At 33.3% G+C, this 18479-nt stretch overlaps 1 protein-coding gene across 1 annotated transcript; it reads right to left on the minus strand.

The window, feature by feature from the left end:
* Nucleotides 1-982: 982 nt before the first annotated feature.
* On the minus strand, nucleotides 983-17808 carry LOC115990018. The gene is made up of 5 exons (XM_031113881.1): nucleotides 17421-17808; nucleotides 17044-17378; nucleotides 3038-3505; nucleotides 1540-2875; nucleotides 983-1392 (listed from the first exon to the last, which is right to left on the minus strand). The coding sequence occupies exons 1-5, from the start codon at nucleotides 17806-17808 to the stop codon at nucleotides 983-985; spliced, it is 2937 nt and encodes a 978-aa protein (XP_030969741.1).
* Between the last annotated feature and the right edge of the window lie 671 nt (nucleotides 17809-18479).

Below are 18479 nucleotides of genomic sequence, written 5' to 3' on the forward strand. Positions count from 1 at the left end.
TGTCTACAATATAAATTTACATTGTAAGAACAATACATACATAGAAATATTGTGAAAATGTTGTGATGCATGTATCAATTTCCTTATAGGTCAAAAAGAGCCAAAGGCTCATGAACAGTGTTTTTTGGTTTATTCAATTAGTGAGCTACACTTTTTCCTCTCTTTTTTTCTTCCCTTCAAGTACGCCAGATGGTTTGAGCTTTGATTTTGTTTTGTTTTGTTTTTTTTTAAGATCTTTATATGTTTACTTTGTACTTACAATGTAAGTTTACATTGTAGATACACAAAAAGTGGCAAATATTATACACATTTACATACAAAAAAAAAATAGCAAATATTGTACAAATTTTGCAAATGTGTACAAAATTTGCCAATTTTTATGTCTACAATATAAATTTACATTGTAAGTACAATATATACATAGAGATATTTTCAAAATGTTGTGATGCATGTATCAATTCCTTATAGGTCAAAATAAAATAAAATAATAAAATATCATACCGAGATCTAGCACAACTAAAAATGTCATGACATTTTATTGTTATTACAATATTTTCACAACTATTGAGGTGTAAGTTCCTTATAGGTCAAAATAAGGCAATAAAATATTAAACTGGGATCTACCACCTTTGAAAATAGAGGTATTGTGAAAATGTTGTAATATTTTGTTGTATTTATAGACTTTTTTTTTGGTTGGTTTAGTCAAATTTAGTAATTTATATATAAAAAGAGTGAATAGGAAAAGCTACTGTAATTTCGCTACAGTAGTTTTGGCTTGTTCAATTTTCACTGTTTTGCTGGCCATTTTTTTTTTTTTTTGGTGAATGCATAAAGCTGCAGTAGATTTGCTACATTATTTTGGTTTGTCCAATTCACATTGTTTCACATTATAATAAAATATTAACACAACAATTTTTTTATTTTTTTATTTTTTTGAGAAGCCAGATCAGAGACCTGGGAAACTTTATTCAACAAAACAAAACTAGTGAACATCATGCAAAACTAACGGAGCAATATCAGATGGCAAATCATTCAGCCAAATCTGATCCCCAACGTTTGACTTAGCTTTCTTAGCGAGAGCATCAGCCACTGAATTACAACTGCAACTAACATGAACAAATTCCACAAACTGAAAAACAGAGGAGTGTAAACGAATATCATCCAAGATGTTTTCGAAACTGGCTAGTTCACCCGCACCGTGAAGAAGAGCATTGATGATGACTGCTGAATCTCCTTCAATCACAACTCGGTTGAGGCCAATTTCCAATGCAAACTGAACAGCCTTCAAACATGCTAAGGCTTCTATATCTGCCACGGACTGGGCCATTGGAATGGGCGAGGACAGAGCACCCACTGCTTCACCAACATGATTACGGGCAATGATCCCAATACCTGCCAAGTTTGAGCGATGAAACAAAGCGGCATCGAAATTTACTTTGAAGCATTGAGGGTCCGGAGGTCGCCATTGTTGCATGGGAGGAGGACGGGGCGATTCAGGCACAACGTTCTAGGCTTGAAGAAATTCCTGCAAATAACTACCTGCAGAACTGCAAATACTAGCCACTGGAAGAGGCGGGTGACCAAACTGGATTGCATTACGCCTATTCCACAGCAACCACACCATGATCACGAAAATCTCTGCTCTAAACTCCTCTTTGTTGCACAGAAAACTAGAAAGTAGTTCAGTGAAGGAAGTGGGACGTGGTGGTGCAGTTTGATGAAACCAATCCAACGTAGACCAGGCACCTGAAATGGCTTCACAATACCACACTGCATGAAGAGAGTCTTCAGGAAGAACATTACACAGCGCACAGCTCGCACTAGGAACAATCTGACGCCGATGAAGGTTCACCATTGTTGGCAGAGCATTGTTACAAATTCCCCATACAAAGTGCCTGATTTTGTTTGGGACTCGGAGCTGCCAAATGCCCTTCCAAAATTTTTTCTGGGCTTCAGGATTAGAACTACCTGCACTAGAAGATGCATCACAGGAAACCAAAAGTTTATATGCACTACAAGTAGTGAACATACCAGACGGTGTGTGTGCCCAAATGATGCGATCAACGGGGCGTCGAGTGCTCAAAGGAATACCCAGAATAATTTCAGCTTCCTGAGGTAGAAACAGTTGCTGCACAGCCTCTGTTTTCCAAGCATTGGTATCTTGGTCTATCAAGGTACTAACTTTCACATCCGGAACCAGTGAAGGAAGGGGTGAGATGACTGAACAATTTGCACGTCCAGGTAGCCACCTATCCTCCTTAATTCGTACAGCCTCTCCTGTCCCAATGTGCCAAACCATCCCTTGACGTATCACATCTCTTGCCCCAATAATACTCTTCCAAGCATAGGATCCTGACTTGGACTCCTTGGCATCTAATATAGAGCACTCCGGGAAAAATCGAGCCTTGAACACTCGATGACAAAGAGATTCAGGATTATTAATCATTCTCCACACTTGCTTAGCCAATAGAGCATCATTAAATTTTTCAATTTCTTTGAATCCCATGCCACCCACTTCTTTAGCTTCACATAGTCGCTCCCATTTTACCCAATGAGTTTTCCGATGCTCTCCTCTACAACCCCACCAAAATTTACGAATCATGCCCTCCAGTTCTCTGACTAGCCCCTTAGGGAGTTTAAAGCTACTCATGGTATAGGTCGGAATTGCTTGTATTACCGCCTTAATCAGCACTTCCCTACCTGCTTGAGATAGGAGTTTTTCTTTCCACCCTTGAAGCTTTTTCCACACCCTTTCTTTAATGTAGATGAAACTCTGTTTTTTTGCTCTACCCACCAATGCCGGCAAACCCAAATATTTTTCAAAGTGTCGAATAGCAGGGACACCCAACACCTGTTGAATCTGGGCTTGAACCTCCTGAGGGGTGTTAAAGCTAAAAAATATATTAGTCTTCTCCCGGTTAATTTTCTGGCCAGAACCCCTCTCATAGATAGCTAGGATATCAAGAATCTTTTAGCACTCTTCTTCTTTTGCACTGCAAAATAGCACACTATCATCTGCAAAAAATAAATGTGAGACTTTTGGTCCATTTCTACATATAGCCACTCCTCGAATTTGCCCCTCCATTTCTGCTTTATTCAGCAAACTTTGTAATCCCATGGCACACATAAGGAAAAGGTAAGGCGACAGAGGATCACCTTGACGAAGACCACGACTAGGTTTGATATTACCAACAGGTTGCCCGTTAAGAAGAACAGAGTAGGAAACTGAAGTAATACAAGACATAATAAGCCTTACTAGTCGTTCTCCAAGCCCAAGATGCTTCATTGCTCGTTCCAAAAACTCCCATTCAACCCTGTCATAAGCTTTACTCATATCAAGCTTCAGTGCCATCTGGCCCACCTTCCCATTGGTTTGCCTTTTAAGGTGACGCAGAGTTTCAAAGGCCACAAGTACATTATCTGAGATAAGCCTCCCCGATAAAAAAGCACTTTGAGATTCCGGAATAGCACTAGCTAGGAACTTTTTCAACCGGTTCACCAAAACCTTAGAGATCAACTTATAGACCACATTACACAAACTAATGGGGCGAAAATCAGCAACTCTTTTAGGGTGTTTAACTTTTGGAATTAGGGCAATAAAAGTGGAATTTAGTGACTCAGGACCACCCCAGTATTTTCACAATTGTTGAGGTGTTAATTCCTTATAGATTGAAATAAAATAATAAAATACCATATTGATGCCCTTAGGGCAATGGTTAACAATTCATTTAAAGAAAATTTTTATGAGAAAAGAAAAGAAAAAAACAATTAATATTTTGATAGCTTTTTTCATTTCCCATAAAAGTGGTGTCAAAACTTTCCTAAAATAAATTGTTAACCATTACCCTAAGGGCACTCATTAGCATGACCCAATAATAAAATATCGTACTGGAACCAACCACAACTAAAAATAAAGCTATTATGAAAAAAGAAGTGCTACATCCATAATATTTTTTACATTACTTTTGATGAGTCCAAAAAAAACAAAAAACATTAAGGTCATCCATTAATATGGAGGACCTTGCATCATTAACAAACTAAAAGATGTAACCGCTCAAGCACATTCAACACATTAATGGTGATCGTTACTCATCGGTCTTAAACACCCATCAATACGATAATTGTTACACATGGGTAATAATCACCTCCAATTATGTACAACAGCTATCCAAATCACCTATAGAAGGGACAGTCTATCTCACTTGTGAAGGTACGTTAAAAGCTACAACAAAACACTATCTGAATACAAGAAATATGGGTTGATACTAACTTAAGCATCAGAGGCTCCCCTACCGGGCACAACCCAGTGGTCTCTTTGATCTATCTCTCTTTACCTTGCAAGTCCTACAAGATCGTCTAAAGCTCCGGATTGGACGAGTGACCCAACTTACGATTTTGGCATCATCAGTTTGGCGCCGTCTGTGGGGAGTGATTAGTCATCTAGCTCTTCCTGCAACAAAGGGTTCACTCAGTTCAATGGAGAATCACAAATACAACAGTACCGATCTAAGAGTACCCCACGGGATAATACCCTTTGATCATCTCTTCATTCTGCCCATGCTTATTTCATTTAATCTACAATTGGGCTGAGATGGGGGAGATAAAGAGGCATCACCAAGACACCTTCGTCTTCAAAGCATGACTTTTCAACCAAACAAGTAGACAATGATGTGAGAGCCAAGATGCAACGTCTCAAATCCTTTGGTCTTTAAACAGAGAAGCATAACATCCATTTGGGTCTAAAGGTGGAGGTAATCAAGTGGGTGGCTCATTGTGAGGCATAAACTAAACAAAAGACGACCACAAAATTCAAGCGACCTCAACAAGCCTCAAGGGTATGACCTAGTTCTTGGGTCTTAAGGTCAGATTTATGCATTTCCCGTTCTAGCTCTCCAAATATTTGCAAGTTGCAACAATGTTTATATGATTGTTTTGGCATGTGGCTTCTTTTTAATTTCATGCTAAACTACTTTCAAAATATTGGATTGCCTCACGCTAAAAATTTTCTAAATTAAAATGATTTCCTCACTGGCTTTAGATTTAGAATAAGCCTGGTTGTCTGTTGTCCTACCAAGCTTAAAGACCCCAATTTTGGGTATTAAAGAGGTGAGGTCAAATTGTATTTGAAAATACAAGTTTTTGGCATAAAAACAATATCACTACGGTTTTGCCACATTAAAAGACCATTTATTGTCTACAAAATTTAAGAAAAGGAAGAAAACGGTTAAGGAAAGCCAGCTACCATGTATATAATTTTAATTGTATTCTCATTATTGCATTAGGCAACGTAATTTCTGGAAAGTATACTAGAAAGTTGCTTGATAAAGAATGGTAAAAATTAAGAAGAGTGCCTATTAAGGAAGTCAACTATGAAAATGGTAGAAAATAGAAAACAAATCAAATTCTTTTGAAATATTTACCATAACTCAAATAATGTATTTTATTTATCTCACACAAGAACTCCGCATGGTTCACATCCATAAAGGAATAGGCTAACACATCGGGTTTCATAGCTTTTTAAACACTTTACCGGATGTAATTTATTTGCGTGGGAATATGCCTATTTTTTACTGTCAATCTTAAATGATTTAAAGATAGTCCCTCTTGTTATTCCATCCAAAGCCTAGAAACTCAAAAGGAAAGTTTCAAGAAAAATCGTCAATTTTATATTTGCCTTATAGGCCTAAAAATAAGAGAAGCTGTTTTTTGACTTTTCAAAGTTTAAAGATCCCAATTTTGGGTACTTAAAAGCATGAAACCAGGTATTTTTGAGCTTGAAGTCTTTAATTGCTCATTTAAAATGGAGCACGACATGCCTAAATTCTAGATTTTAGCATATGCACAAGCACAACTATTTAATTACATGTGCAAAACATTGTTTTCTTTTGATCAATATCTCATATGTTATAGTTCGTCAATATATATATATATATATATATATCTCATATGTTATACATTAATGTGTGCAAGTAATGGAAGAAATATTTCTCATTAGCTCTCTTTTTAGGAGAAATCCCACGAGCATATGATTGATTATGAATTCACAAATAATAATCATGACCCACTATTTGAAACCTTTCTAAATAATATCAACTGCTTTAATTTTTTGAGAAGGAATTCCAAAATATATTTGTGTTATGTAAACACTAAGGGATATTTTGCTATGTCATAGATGCATCAACATATATCGCCCTTAAGTTAGAGAAAATTTTATACATTTGTGGTTAATATTATTTGTGAATTTCTTTATTGGTATCGTTGCTCCTAGTCTAACACTTTGCACAAAAAGAGTACATGTAGTACAACAACTAGGCTAGAGCAACTAGACTATTTCGACTGTACATATACTGTCAAGTCCACAGGATTAAGAATGAGAACTTGTCAAGAAGAGCCTGCTAAGAAGGAGATCAAAGCTATGTGACATGATAGCATCATATCACCCCATATCTCTATCTATATATAATTGTTGACACTGCTATAAGGTAATTTTGTGCCAAGGCCAAAAATCATGGAAAAGCCTAGTGTCTTTCCATAGCATCATGAATATTTCTTTCTTTAAAAAAAAAAATAAATAATGCTATATTAGTATGCTATATGTTTGATATATAATGGCTCACACAATGATATGTAAGAGACATGGTGTTAAAACTTTAGCTTGAATATATAATATGAAAGTATGATGATAGATCATGTATCAAGCATAAGTACTCTTTTTAAATTATAGTATATGCGTAACCAATTAGGCATGTGTTTGGAAGAATCTTATCCTATGCACATGCCAATCTTGACCTTAATGGGATCACCCCTTAAAACAAACTAGAACAAAGGCTAAATGCCTTACAAAATCTTACCAGTGGTCTCTTTACTCATATGACATGTGTTTAATGAAACACTTTGCAAGTACATGTATAAATTGCAGAATGACAGAACTTTAGACAATCAATCATAACAGTCAAGTGAATAGCCCAAGAAGAATAAGAAAAGAAATTGGCCAACTAGGCCACTGTCTCAACAAAGAGACAAAAAGCGAAGGGTCATTTCACTAGTTATGATCAAACGATAAAGGAAGTAATAATAGAAGCCCATGGGATAGCCTTCGTCCCTAAAGGAAGGAAATATACCCTTGAATGGTTAACATGCCCTAGTCCTTGCACCTTCAAAAGAATGAAGCAAAAGAGATCTAAGCCTTAAAATATCATGTTAAGCTTAACAAAAGAGATCTTCAAGGCAGGGGAACTTGTCAAGAAGAATACAACAATGAAAAGATCAAAGTACATACAAAATAGTATTGTGATTTAAGGTCTCTTGTTCAGGTAACTCATTTATTTATTTCTTTCTAATTAGCCAAGCCGAATATGATCTTATTAGAACTAAGTGCATATCAAGCTTGCATGTTGAAAATATTGCTATGAAATCGTTACAATTATCACAACCAATATGACTAGATTATTAGTAGCATATGTTTCATCGTCATGAATCTAGAAATTCTATTAAGTCTCCTAGACTTAAAATGATAGATGGTCATGTTCACTATATCGTCATGAGTTTAAGTCTCAATAAATTTCCACTGTATTCGTCAACTCACCAAAATCTTTTTAAATTGCTTTTAAAATTATTTATTGTGCAAGCACCTAACAAAGATCAGTTTAATGAAGCATATAGTCAAAAAGCTTTACTTTTCATAGAATACTTCTCTATGATTCATATAGAATGCACTTCGTCAAATGACATCCATAATTGTATAGCATGCAGTTGCATGTTTGTACATTGTCATTCTTAACAAAATGCAGTGAGTACTATTGAAGTCTTAAGCGTACAATTAAAGATGAAGGAAGAGGAAATTGCTATTACAAAGAGCAATGACCATAGTCATAAAAGCACGCCAAAAAAAAAAAAAAAAAAAAATCTAATCATGATAGAGCATTCCTCTAGTTGTCAACAAACGAGAATTACACTCTTCATGTTTGAACGGAGGCAATAACATGGCCTAGTTTTTACGCCTTCGAAAAATTGAAGGCAAAAGAGATCTAGGCTTTAGACATGAAGTATCATGTTAAGTTTAAGAAAAATCTTGAAAAGAGAGAAGCTCGTCATCTTGAAAAGAGAAGAGTTTGTCAAGAAGATTCCCAACAATAAAAAGATTGAGGTATGTGACAAAATAATGTCATCATTTAAGGTATCACATTTATTTCTATCTCTTTTATATTCGTCTATAAGAATTTACACCTGGTAAGGTTTTATGCAAACATGTATGCATTACTAGACAGATCACAAAAGAGATAAAACTCTAGGATTACAAGGAAATAAGAAAAAGGTCCACCTAGGCTATTGGTAACTTATTATTTATATATGAATTGTTTTAAAATTCTTGTTTAACCAAGTCTTGGCAAGTGCATGTGCTACTTAATGCAGATATCAACATGGCCTTAAGAATGTCCAAAACAACATAGCGTCAAGAAATCTTTCCAGTAATAAGTGACAAGATTCCTTAAATGGATGTAAGTCACCAAAAAATGGCTAAGTGATAAGATTCCACCAAGACAGATGTAAATCACTGATGAAGTCTAAGTGACAAGATTCCTTAAATGGATGTAAGTCACCAAAAAATGGCTAAGTGATAAGAGTCCGCCAAGACGGATGTAAATCACTGACGAAGCCTAAGTGGCAAGATTCCTTAGATGGATGTAAGTCACCAAAAAATGGCTAAGTGATAAGACTCCGCCAAGACGGATGTAAATCATTGAAGAAGCCTAAGTGGCAAGATTCCTTAGATGGATGTAAGTCACCAAAAAATGGCTAAGTGATAAGAGTCCGCCAAGACGGATGTAAATCACTGACGAAGCCTAAGTGACAAGATTCCTTAAATGGATGTAAGTCACCAAAAAATGGCTAAGTGATAAGATTCCGCCAAGACGGATGTAAATCACTAACGAAGCCTAAGTGACAAGATTCCTTAAGTGGATGTAAGTCACCAAAAAAGAAAAATGGATAGGATTCCGCTAGACCAATGTAAATCGCTGACAAAGTCTAAATGACGAAGTTCTGAAACTAGATGTAAGTTACCCAAAAGTGGCTAAGTGACTAAATACCCTTAGACGAGTGTAAGCAGACAAGGATTCTCACACAAATGCAAGTCACATGCAAATCAAGAATATCAAACATGACAACTAGAAAATGAATAAAAGAAGAAGCATTGAAGTGATCAAAAATGGTCGTCCAAAGAAATCACCTTACTCTTTAGCAGTGATAAAAAATGGCCGTCCAAAGAAATTAGCTTGCTCTTTAGCAATGATAAAAAATGATCGTTCAAAGAAATTAGCTCACTTTCAAGATCAAGCTATGAGATGCTCTAAGGTAACAACAATGTTAATATTTTGAATGTCTTATTTTTCGGTTAAAATAAACTTTCACAAAAGTTCATTTTTCGTCCTTAAACTTTTAAAAGTTTATTTTTCATCCCTAAACTTTGTAAAATGTTCTACTTTTCATCATTTTGTCTATGTCCGTTGGTTTATGCCCTACGTAGCTTAATAGAGTACTGATGTGATATCTGACTTGGACTAAATTTATTTGTTTTTAAAAATTATAAACACGTGTTACACAATAATTGGCACACATGGATTAAAATTTTTAGTGAGACAAAATTACCCCCACACCCACTCAACCTAATCCAAATAGCCCAATCTCAAAATCCCCAAATATGAAACGATGATGAACTCATGAACTCCAGGTCTCCAAACGCCATTGTCCCACTAGCCTCAATTGGCGACCCTAACCCACGATGAAGAGTTCAAAGGCAGACTCCCTCTGCTATTGAAGATAACGGGTATTGAAGCAGCACAAAGAGTTTGAGTGTTATTGCTATAGATACAAGAGAAGACTTTCAAATAAGAAAAGGAATTTGTCTTCATGGGTTTGCTCAACAATTCTTCACTAGATTACCCTGTACTGGGAGTTATGTAGTAAACCTTTATCAGAAACAAGAGAGGGAAGCTGCAATGTTGATGAGAAAGCAGAAGACTTACTCTATTTTGGATGATGAAATTGATTAAGATAATGTTGTTGCTGGGCATAAATCTGTAACTAGAAATATAGATTCCAATAAAAAAAACGTTTCAAGAAGGAGATTATTGAAAATAAAGATGATGATGATGATGAGGTGGTAAGGAGATCTATTGATGTTTTTGAGCAAGATGATATTACAACTATGGTGTTGGGGACTTGGTGTTCATCTTTTCAGATTTGGGGATTTTGGAGACTGGGTTGTTTGGATCGAGCTGTGTGGGTGTGTGGGTAATTTTGTCTCACTGAAAATTTTAATCCATGTGTGTCAATCATTGCGTGGCACATGTTTATAATTTATAAAATAAACTAGTCGCGGACCTGCGCGTTGTGCGTGTTTATTTTTTAAAGTGGTCTCATTATTATTATTATTATTTTGTAATTTGAACTAATTTAATGAAAGTAATGCATTTTATAATCGGATTTATCACAAAATAATTTTTTATTATTGTAAAATTTTTTTATTTAAATTTTGAAACCTTAATTCTACCATAGTTGGTTAACTAATTTTTACATCTTTAAGTCAATTAAACACGTTTTGCATGCTACATGTAAACCTTCTTTTCCATAAGGGTTGAAATAATGTGGGTAATATTTTTTTCTGGAAGTTAAAAAAAAAAAAATTAAAATTCTTGTAGGGTCTTGATGTTTTCTAAAAATTAAATTTGGCACTTGTCTTTTAATAATTGTGAAAATTCTAAGCAATAATTAATTTAGAAGGTAATTCATGTTACGTGTTCATGCTTTGATTGTGTAATTGTATGATTGATTTAGGTTGTAATTTATAAGTTGAATATAATGGTGTATATCTAAAAGGGCATAACTCTGTGTAATTTATAGAGTAGCGACGATTGTAGTTATTAAAAATTGGTTTTTCATTGTCTTTTAAGTTAATAAAAACCTCACATATACTTTTTTTTTTCAAAAAAAACCTTTACATATTTTTTAACATGAATTTTTACATATACCTTAATAAGTAAACTTTATTCATTTCATTTCCTTAGATGAGTAATGCTAGAAATACAAACTTTTTTACATAAAATTTTACAAATTGCTGATATGGTGAGTAGTTATTAGTAAATAAAAAAGTGATGTTAATGGTGAGCCTAGATGAAAACCAATAAGAAGCTAGCCACATCAACAGTTTGTAAAAATATTGTAAAATAGTTTGAAGTTGTAGTATTACTCTTCCTTAGATGCATAAAAAAGACATCTATTCTATAATAATAGTGGCTAATTAGTTTTTTCATGATCTATTTATAACTTTCTTATTATTATCATATTTTATGGCAGGTGATTGTCATAATAGAGGCATTAAATGAGAGTTAAAATCTTAGAACCTTTCATTAAATTTTTAAAAGTTGTGGTGTGTGAAGAATATCAACATTTAGGGATTTTTTTTTATATTTTATTCTTTATAAATAATGTTAAATGAAATGTTAAAAAAAGGATTTTGAAAATTTCATCTTTATTTCTTATATATTTCTATTATTACTGAAGAATGTCTTCCTTTTAGTTTTGATAATAAATATGGTTTTCTAGATTAGAGTTTGATTAGTTTTAAGTTTAAATTTTGTATGATTGTATTTAATTGTTGATTATATGATTTAATTAAGTGAATTTAACGATTTATTTAATTGCATTGTAAAGTTTTTAATGACATTCGTAAGGTCATCTTTAATTAATTTTTTACTTCTTTAGCTATCAGCCTCTTTGTTTTCCAATTAACAGTTACTAATTAATTTATTTAATTGATGTTTGATTTCTTTTACGAATCTCTTTCTCTCTTTCTTCGTTAACATCCTATTGTTTTCCCAAATTTGATGATAATTATAATGTACTAAATATGCATTGTAACTTTTATTTTTTAGTTTTTTTTCATTTTGCTGCCATGAAGTTAGTATATCCATAACTATTAGTTTATTGTATGATATATTTGGTTTGATATTATTATTATTATTATAAATTTAGTGTTTCTAAAATAGCATGTGTTTTGTATGCTCTTTTTCTATTGATGCATTGTAACGTTTTATGGGAATGCTTTATAAAAAAAAAATTATTCTTTTTTTTTTTAATTGAGTGTTTCTATATTGGTATTTGTTTTGTATTTCATTTTTCCATTAATGCATTGTAACATTTCATGGGAAGACTTTATAAGAACAATTTTATTTATTGAATTTAAATAAAATATTATATGTTTAATTTTTAAAAAAATGAGCCAAATGTAAATAATTTAATGATATGGAGTATGTTGCTAAATTTAAATGTTGAATAAAATAAGATGAGAAGAAAAATAGTAAAAATGAAATGTATAGCAATAAACACCAAATTATTTTAGTTATGCTATGTAATAAAATTGCATTATATTTTTATATTTATAATGCAATAATATAACATTTAACAACCAATGAGGATAAAAAAAAATAACAATATAAAACACAAAACTAAATCATATCAACCCAAAGGATGTATGAATTATGATGTGTTTCAATTCTTTGTTATCACAGTTTGTAGAGATGCGATCCATTTTCAGCTGAGCTATTTACAATTGGTTCTACACCCCGGCCAGTTCCTATACATTGCGACTCCACTGTTTCAGCAAATTCGTCCCAATCTAACCAAGTAGTGAATTACTTCTGCTCTAATGTATGGGATACATGCCAAAATGTGTCTTTCATGAAGTCTCCCTTTGCCCCTTCACTAAAAGGTCAAGCTGGAGCACCAATCAATTTCAATTTTAGCAAATTGACTGACTTCTAGAAGTCTAAAACTGATTTTTGCGATGCATTTGGTGGAGCTTTTAGTACCACATCAGTATATTTTGATGGTCAACCTGTTACACTAAAATAAAAATATATATACACCAAAAACTGAAGAAAAAAAAAGTAGAGAGAGAGAGAGAGAGAGAGAGAGAGAGGAGGCTTTTGTGTGTGGAAAAATAGAAAATTATGCATGGAATAAGAGAGGGAATGACAATTTTATAGTATGAGGATAAGAATATGAAGGGTCAAAACTAAAGGAAGACAAAAAGATAGAATAATAGTAATATTGAGAGTAGTAGGGATATGAAAAGTTAGAATGGAATGAAAAGGGTTGAAGAAAGTTAAGGTAGAGAGTAGTGGGGATATGAAACGTTAAAATGGAATGAGAAAGGTTGAAGAAAGTTAAGGTTGAGAGTAGTGGGGATATGAAAATTTAGAATGGAATGAAAAGGGTTGAAGAAAGTTAAGGTAGAGAGTAGTGGGGATATGAAAGGTTAAAACGGAATGAGAAAGGTTGAAGAAAGTTAAGGTAGAGAGTAGTGGGGATATGAAAAGTTAAAATGGAATTGAAAATTTGATAATAAATAAGAATATAATAGAGTTTTTAATTCACTTTAAATTTTAAAAAATTGTATAAAAAATTGGAAAAAAAAAATTGATAATGACATGGATGCTGACGTGGCTCAAGGTGAGCGTAGCAACATTAAATGCTACGCTTCAGCTTTTAGTCTTTCATGAAGTCTCACTTTGCCCCTTCACTAAAAGGTCAAGCTGGGGCACCAGTCAATTTCAATTTTAGCAAACTGACTGACTTCTAGAAGTCTAAAACTGATTTTTGCGATGCATTTGGTGGAGCTTTCAGTACTACATCAGTATGTTTTGATGGTCAACATGTTACACTAAAATAAAAATATATATACCAAAAACTGAAGAAAAAAAAATAGAGAGAGAGAGAGAGAAGGGAGGCTTTTGTGTGTGGAAAAATAGAAAATTATGCATGGAATAAGAGAGGGAATGACAATTTTATAGTATGAGGATAAGAATATGAAGGGTCAAAACTAAAGGAAGACAAAAAGATAGAATAATAGTAATATTGAGAGTAGTGGGGATATGAAAAGTTAGAAATGGAATATGAAAGGTTAAAATGGAATGAAAAAGGTTGAAGAAAGTTATGGTAGAAAGTAGTGGGGATATGAAAAGTTAAAATGGAATTGAAAATTTGATAATAAATAAGAATATAATAGAGTTTTTAATTCACTTTAAATTTTAAAAAATTGTATAAAAAATTGGAAAAAAAATTGATAATGACATGGATGCTGACATGGCTCAAGGTGAGCGTAGCAACATTAAATGCTACACATCAGCTTTTAGTAATATATAGATTAGTTTAGTCAAAGTCAGATACCACATCAGCACTCTATTAAGTTATGTACGACATAAATTAACGAATATAGACGAAAGGATAAAAAGTAGAACATTTTGTAAAGTTTAGGGACAAAAAACAAACTTTTTTAAAAGTGTAGGAACAAAAAACAAAATTTTGTGAAAATTTAGGGATGAAAATGATATTTTTACCTTTATTTTTCTCTTTATACATAATTCAGTTTTCCTATTTAAAGATATAAAAGAAAAATTTTAAATTAAATTGGTTTAGCTATGAGCTCCCTTGAAAAAGAAAACGAAAAGCATTGGCAAAGTTCTAGTTGAATGCTAAGTTCATCCAGAGTTGATGTTGTAATGATTTTCATAACAATGGTTTCTAATGATCTATTTGTGAATAACATATGCTTTTCTACCACTTCATTTGAATATTATTTCTTTATATTTTTTTTATTCTTGCTGTGAGTTTGGGATAAGCTTAATTTTTCAGCTTATTTCCACTTTCAAACTATTTTTGCTACTATTCATGGGTCTCACTGCACTTTTTGATACTATTAATGAGTTCCACTATACTATTCAGCTTATTTTTTTACATTTTTTCTATACTTTTAACAAAAAGTTTTCAGTTTCAGCTAAATAAGCTATTCCAAATGGACACTTAGTATGCGTTTGGGTTAGAATGAAAAATGAAAATTATTTCACTATTCAGCTTATTTTTGCTACTATTTATGGGCCCCACTGCACTTTTTGGCACTATTTATAGGCACCACTGTACTATTTCAACTAACTTTTACCTTTATCTACAGTACTTTCAGCAATAATTTTTCAGTTTCAGCAAAATAAGAGGTATCTAAACACACTAGTGTCTATTTGGCTAGCTTATTTTTTGCCAACTTATTTTATTATTTAACTTATTTTTACTACTATTTATGGGTTCTACTATATTTTTTGGTACTATTTATGGGTCTCATTGTCCTATTTCAACTAACATTTACCTTTATCTATAGTACTTTCAACAAAAAGCTTTCAGTTTCAGCAAAATAAGTAGAGGCGCGAAGGAGGCAAAATAGAGTTTTTGAAAAACTGTCACTATTTGGCCTTCAAAAACTGAAAATCCGCTCGTTTCGCAGGTAAGCTATTCACGAAGTACTTGCAAGTTACTCACAAAATGCCTCAAATGCACGAGGCTAGTTTCACGGGAAGCTATATTTCGTGAAAGAGTCGCGAGAGAGTTGCGAAACTCTCTATGTAAAATTTTGGAAAAAATGAAAACTAGCTTCCTCATTTTCGCAGATAGGTTGCGAGATGTCTTACTTGTGAAAACACCTCTGATGGAGTTTTTCAACAAAACAGATTTGGCTTTTTGGAAAAACTCTTAAAACACAAAAGTGATACACAAAAACGCTTTCAAAAACAAATAAAATACTAAAAAATCTTTTTGGGTTTGATCATCAAGCAATTAAGTATACACACATCACATTTGAACACGTACAATCACACAAATAAAATAGGCATTCATTGAGCATTAATCTTGTGTGTTATGTGTGTGAATCAAGTATGAACTAGTCTATAGTCTAGAATGAAGCTTCAATGATCAATTCAATCAAGTCATACACAACTAGCATGAAGTCAAGTGACCTATCTCACTAGTAGAAATGAACATATATGACCCCCACCAAAATGTTTACATTTCATTGAAATCTTTTCATTTGGCTTCCATTTTTCATATTTTTTTGTCTATACAACTCAATTTTTGAGAAGCGATGCCATGAAATTTTTTTTATATTTCTTTGATGAATAAGCCTTTGGTTTTGGCATCATACATTTGAATACATTTTTGCTCCACGTTTTCCTAGTCAAACTAGTTTTCGAAGCAAGACTTTTTCACCTCTTTCTCTTTAAGAGATTGACGTTTGTAGAGTTTTTTGACATAAAAATAAATGTAAGGAGATATATAAGTACAAGTCTATGCATGTATCAAGATCAAGCAAGACTATTGACTAATCATTCATGACAAGCTTGAAGATTTATTTACAACAATCAAACGTAAATTTCTGGATATCGCTCACACTTTAAAAATGTGCATAGATAACAAATTAAGATTGTAAATGCACTACGCGATTAGTACGAAGGTACTAGGCCAAACTCAACATGTGATATACAAAACACAAGCGATCAAACTTTTCGAGATTTTTTACTTTTTATGGGTTTTTGAATTTTTCAATACACTTAAAAACAAAGCAAGATCAACATAAACAAGGTAAACAATATGTAGGCCTATAAAAGAAACATGCTAGGACGGAAGCAATGACACAAGAAGATTGCAAATGTCATGATGCATGAAACTATGACCCTAATATATTGGAAGTATTAATGCATAGACATAGTGAGTGATCATACATAAATACCCTTCTTCACCCACACTATACGAGTGTTTTGGGTGAGGTCTTTGGAAGGAGGGGTACAACCGACATAACTTTCAAACCTAGGGGTGAAGCTAGCTATGCATGATGAAATGTTTTTTAACATTTCCATAACATCTTCAGTGAGCTGTCTTTCATTTTCTTCTTTAGCTTGATTTCCCTTTGGCATTCTTCTTGAGTTATCTTGACCACGTAGAGAGTCAGCCATTTTAAGAGTTTGAAGCTTAAAGCAATTTGGTATTGTGTGCCCTCGCATGCCACAATGATGACAAAAATGCTTCACTTGAGGTCCCTTTTGACTCTTGGGTAATGACTTCTCTTTTTCCTTTGGTTTTGGACCAATGGTTCTCTTTACAACAATAGGGATCTTAACCTTAGGCTTCTCCACTTTGGGCTTTTCTATCTTGTTACTCTACATTCTTGACCAACACGAACTTCACTTCCTTCTTAGATTCGCTGCTTGAGCTTCCTTCACCGGTATAGCCTAAACCGGTCTTGTTATTTGAAGGTTTTTGAGAAGAGAGCACGCTGTCAAACTTCTTGGTGAAGATGCGTTCCACTTTGACATTTGCTTGAATTATTTCAAGTTCAAGAAATTTGATTTTGGAGTAAGCATTCAGTAACTCTTCCTCTAGCTCTTCAACTTCACACTTAGCATCCTTAAGTTGAACAAAAGTTGATTTGTGCTTTTCTTCAATTTTCTTCATCTTCTTAACAACACTCTTGGCAACCTTATCATATTTGCCATAATCTTCAAGCAATGCATCTTACACTTCTTGAAGATTCTCCTCACCTTCATTGAGGTACACATCCTCATCTTTAGAAACATCAATTTCTTCACCTTTGAAATGTACACCAAGTTCATCAACCAAATCTCTCAACTCATCTATAGAATCAACAGTGGTAATTGCCATGAAAACTGAATAGTTTCCATCACTGTCACATTCTCCTTTTGTATCGGAGTTTGAGCTCTTCAAGTCACTAGGGGTAATAGCAAGTACTTTATCATTTCCTCTCAAATAATTTGGACATTCTTTCTTTAGATGCCTATGGCCATTGCATTCATAGCACATGATTCCTTGGGTTGATGATAAGTCTTTCCCATCCTTCTTCTTGAACTCTCTCTTGTCATTTTTGGAGGATGAGAATTTTCCTTTGCCAAACAACTTCCCATTGTTCATCTTGAGTAATTTTCAGAAGTTCTTTGCAAGGAACACCACCTCTTTTTCTAGATCATCTTCATTGGAGGAATCACCGGTTCTCTCATTTACGGTTTTGAGGGCAAGTGATTTGCTGGACTTGTGAGAGGGCAGTCCATGTAACGCCCTAAAATCATTAATAATAAAAGTCTATTCAATCTGAATAATCCATTAAAAAAAATTAAATAAAAGTAACTAGCAACCTAAAATCTCATCACAAATGTCAGAACTCTAATCCAACAAAGACAAAACATCCTCAAAATAATTCTCTAGTACAATGTTTAATGTCATAAAAATAATAATAAAATCCTCAATTCCATAAAATAATTAGTAACTATTGTCTTCCAAGAGTCTCTACTCCAATTGTTGGGAAATTTAAACCCCAGTTGAAAGAATTAACAAGTTTTAAACCCAAGTTGTTAATTAGATTTATTATGAATAAACCTTGTTAAAACAAACAAACATCAATATCATGTCAATATCATGCAGTGGAAAAGTAAATAAGACAAGATATGATAACCCATGAAAACTAATGAAACAAACTAGTTTCACAGAAAAAAACTTGGGGGGAAACCTTCCTGAAAAGCAATTCACTATAGTAAAGAAAAGTTTCAGATCTAGTACAGAACCTTTATCCCTAGACTCTACAATCC

The sequence above is a fragment of the Quercus lobata genome, chromosome 5 (assembly GCF_001633185.2).
Source record: "Quercus lobata isolate SW786 chromosome 5, ValleyOak3.0 Primary Assembly, whole genome shotgun sequence".
Classification (NCBI taxonomy): domain Eukaryota; kingdom Viridiplantae; phylum Streptophyta; class Magnoliopsida; order Fagales; family Fagaceae; genus Quercus; species Quercus lobata.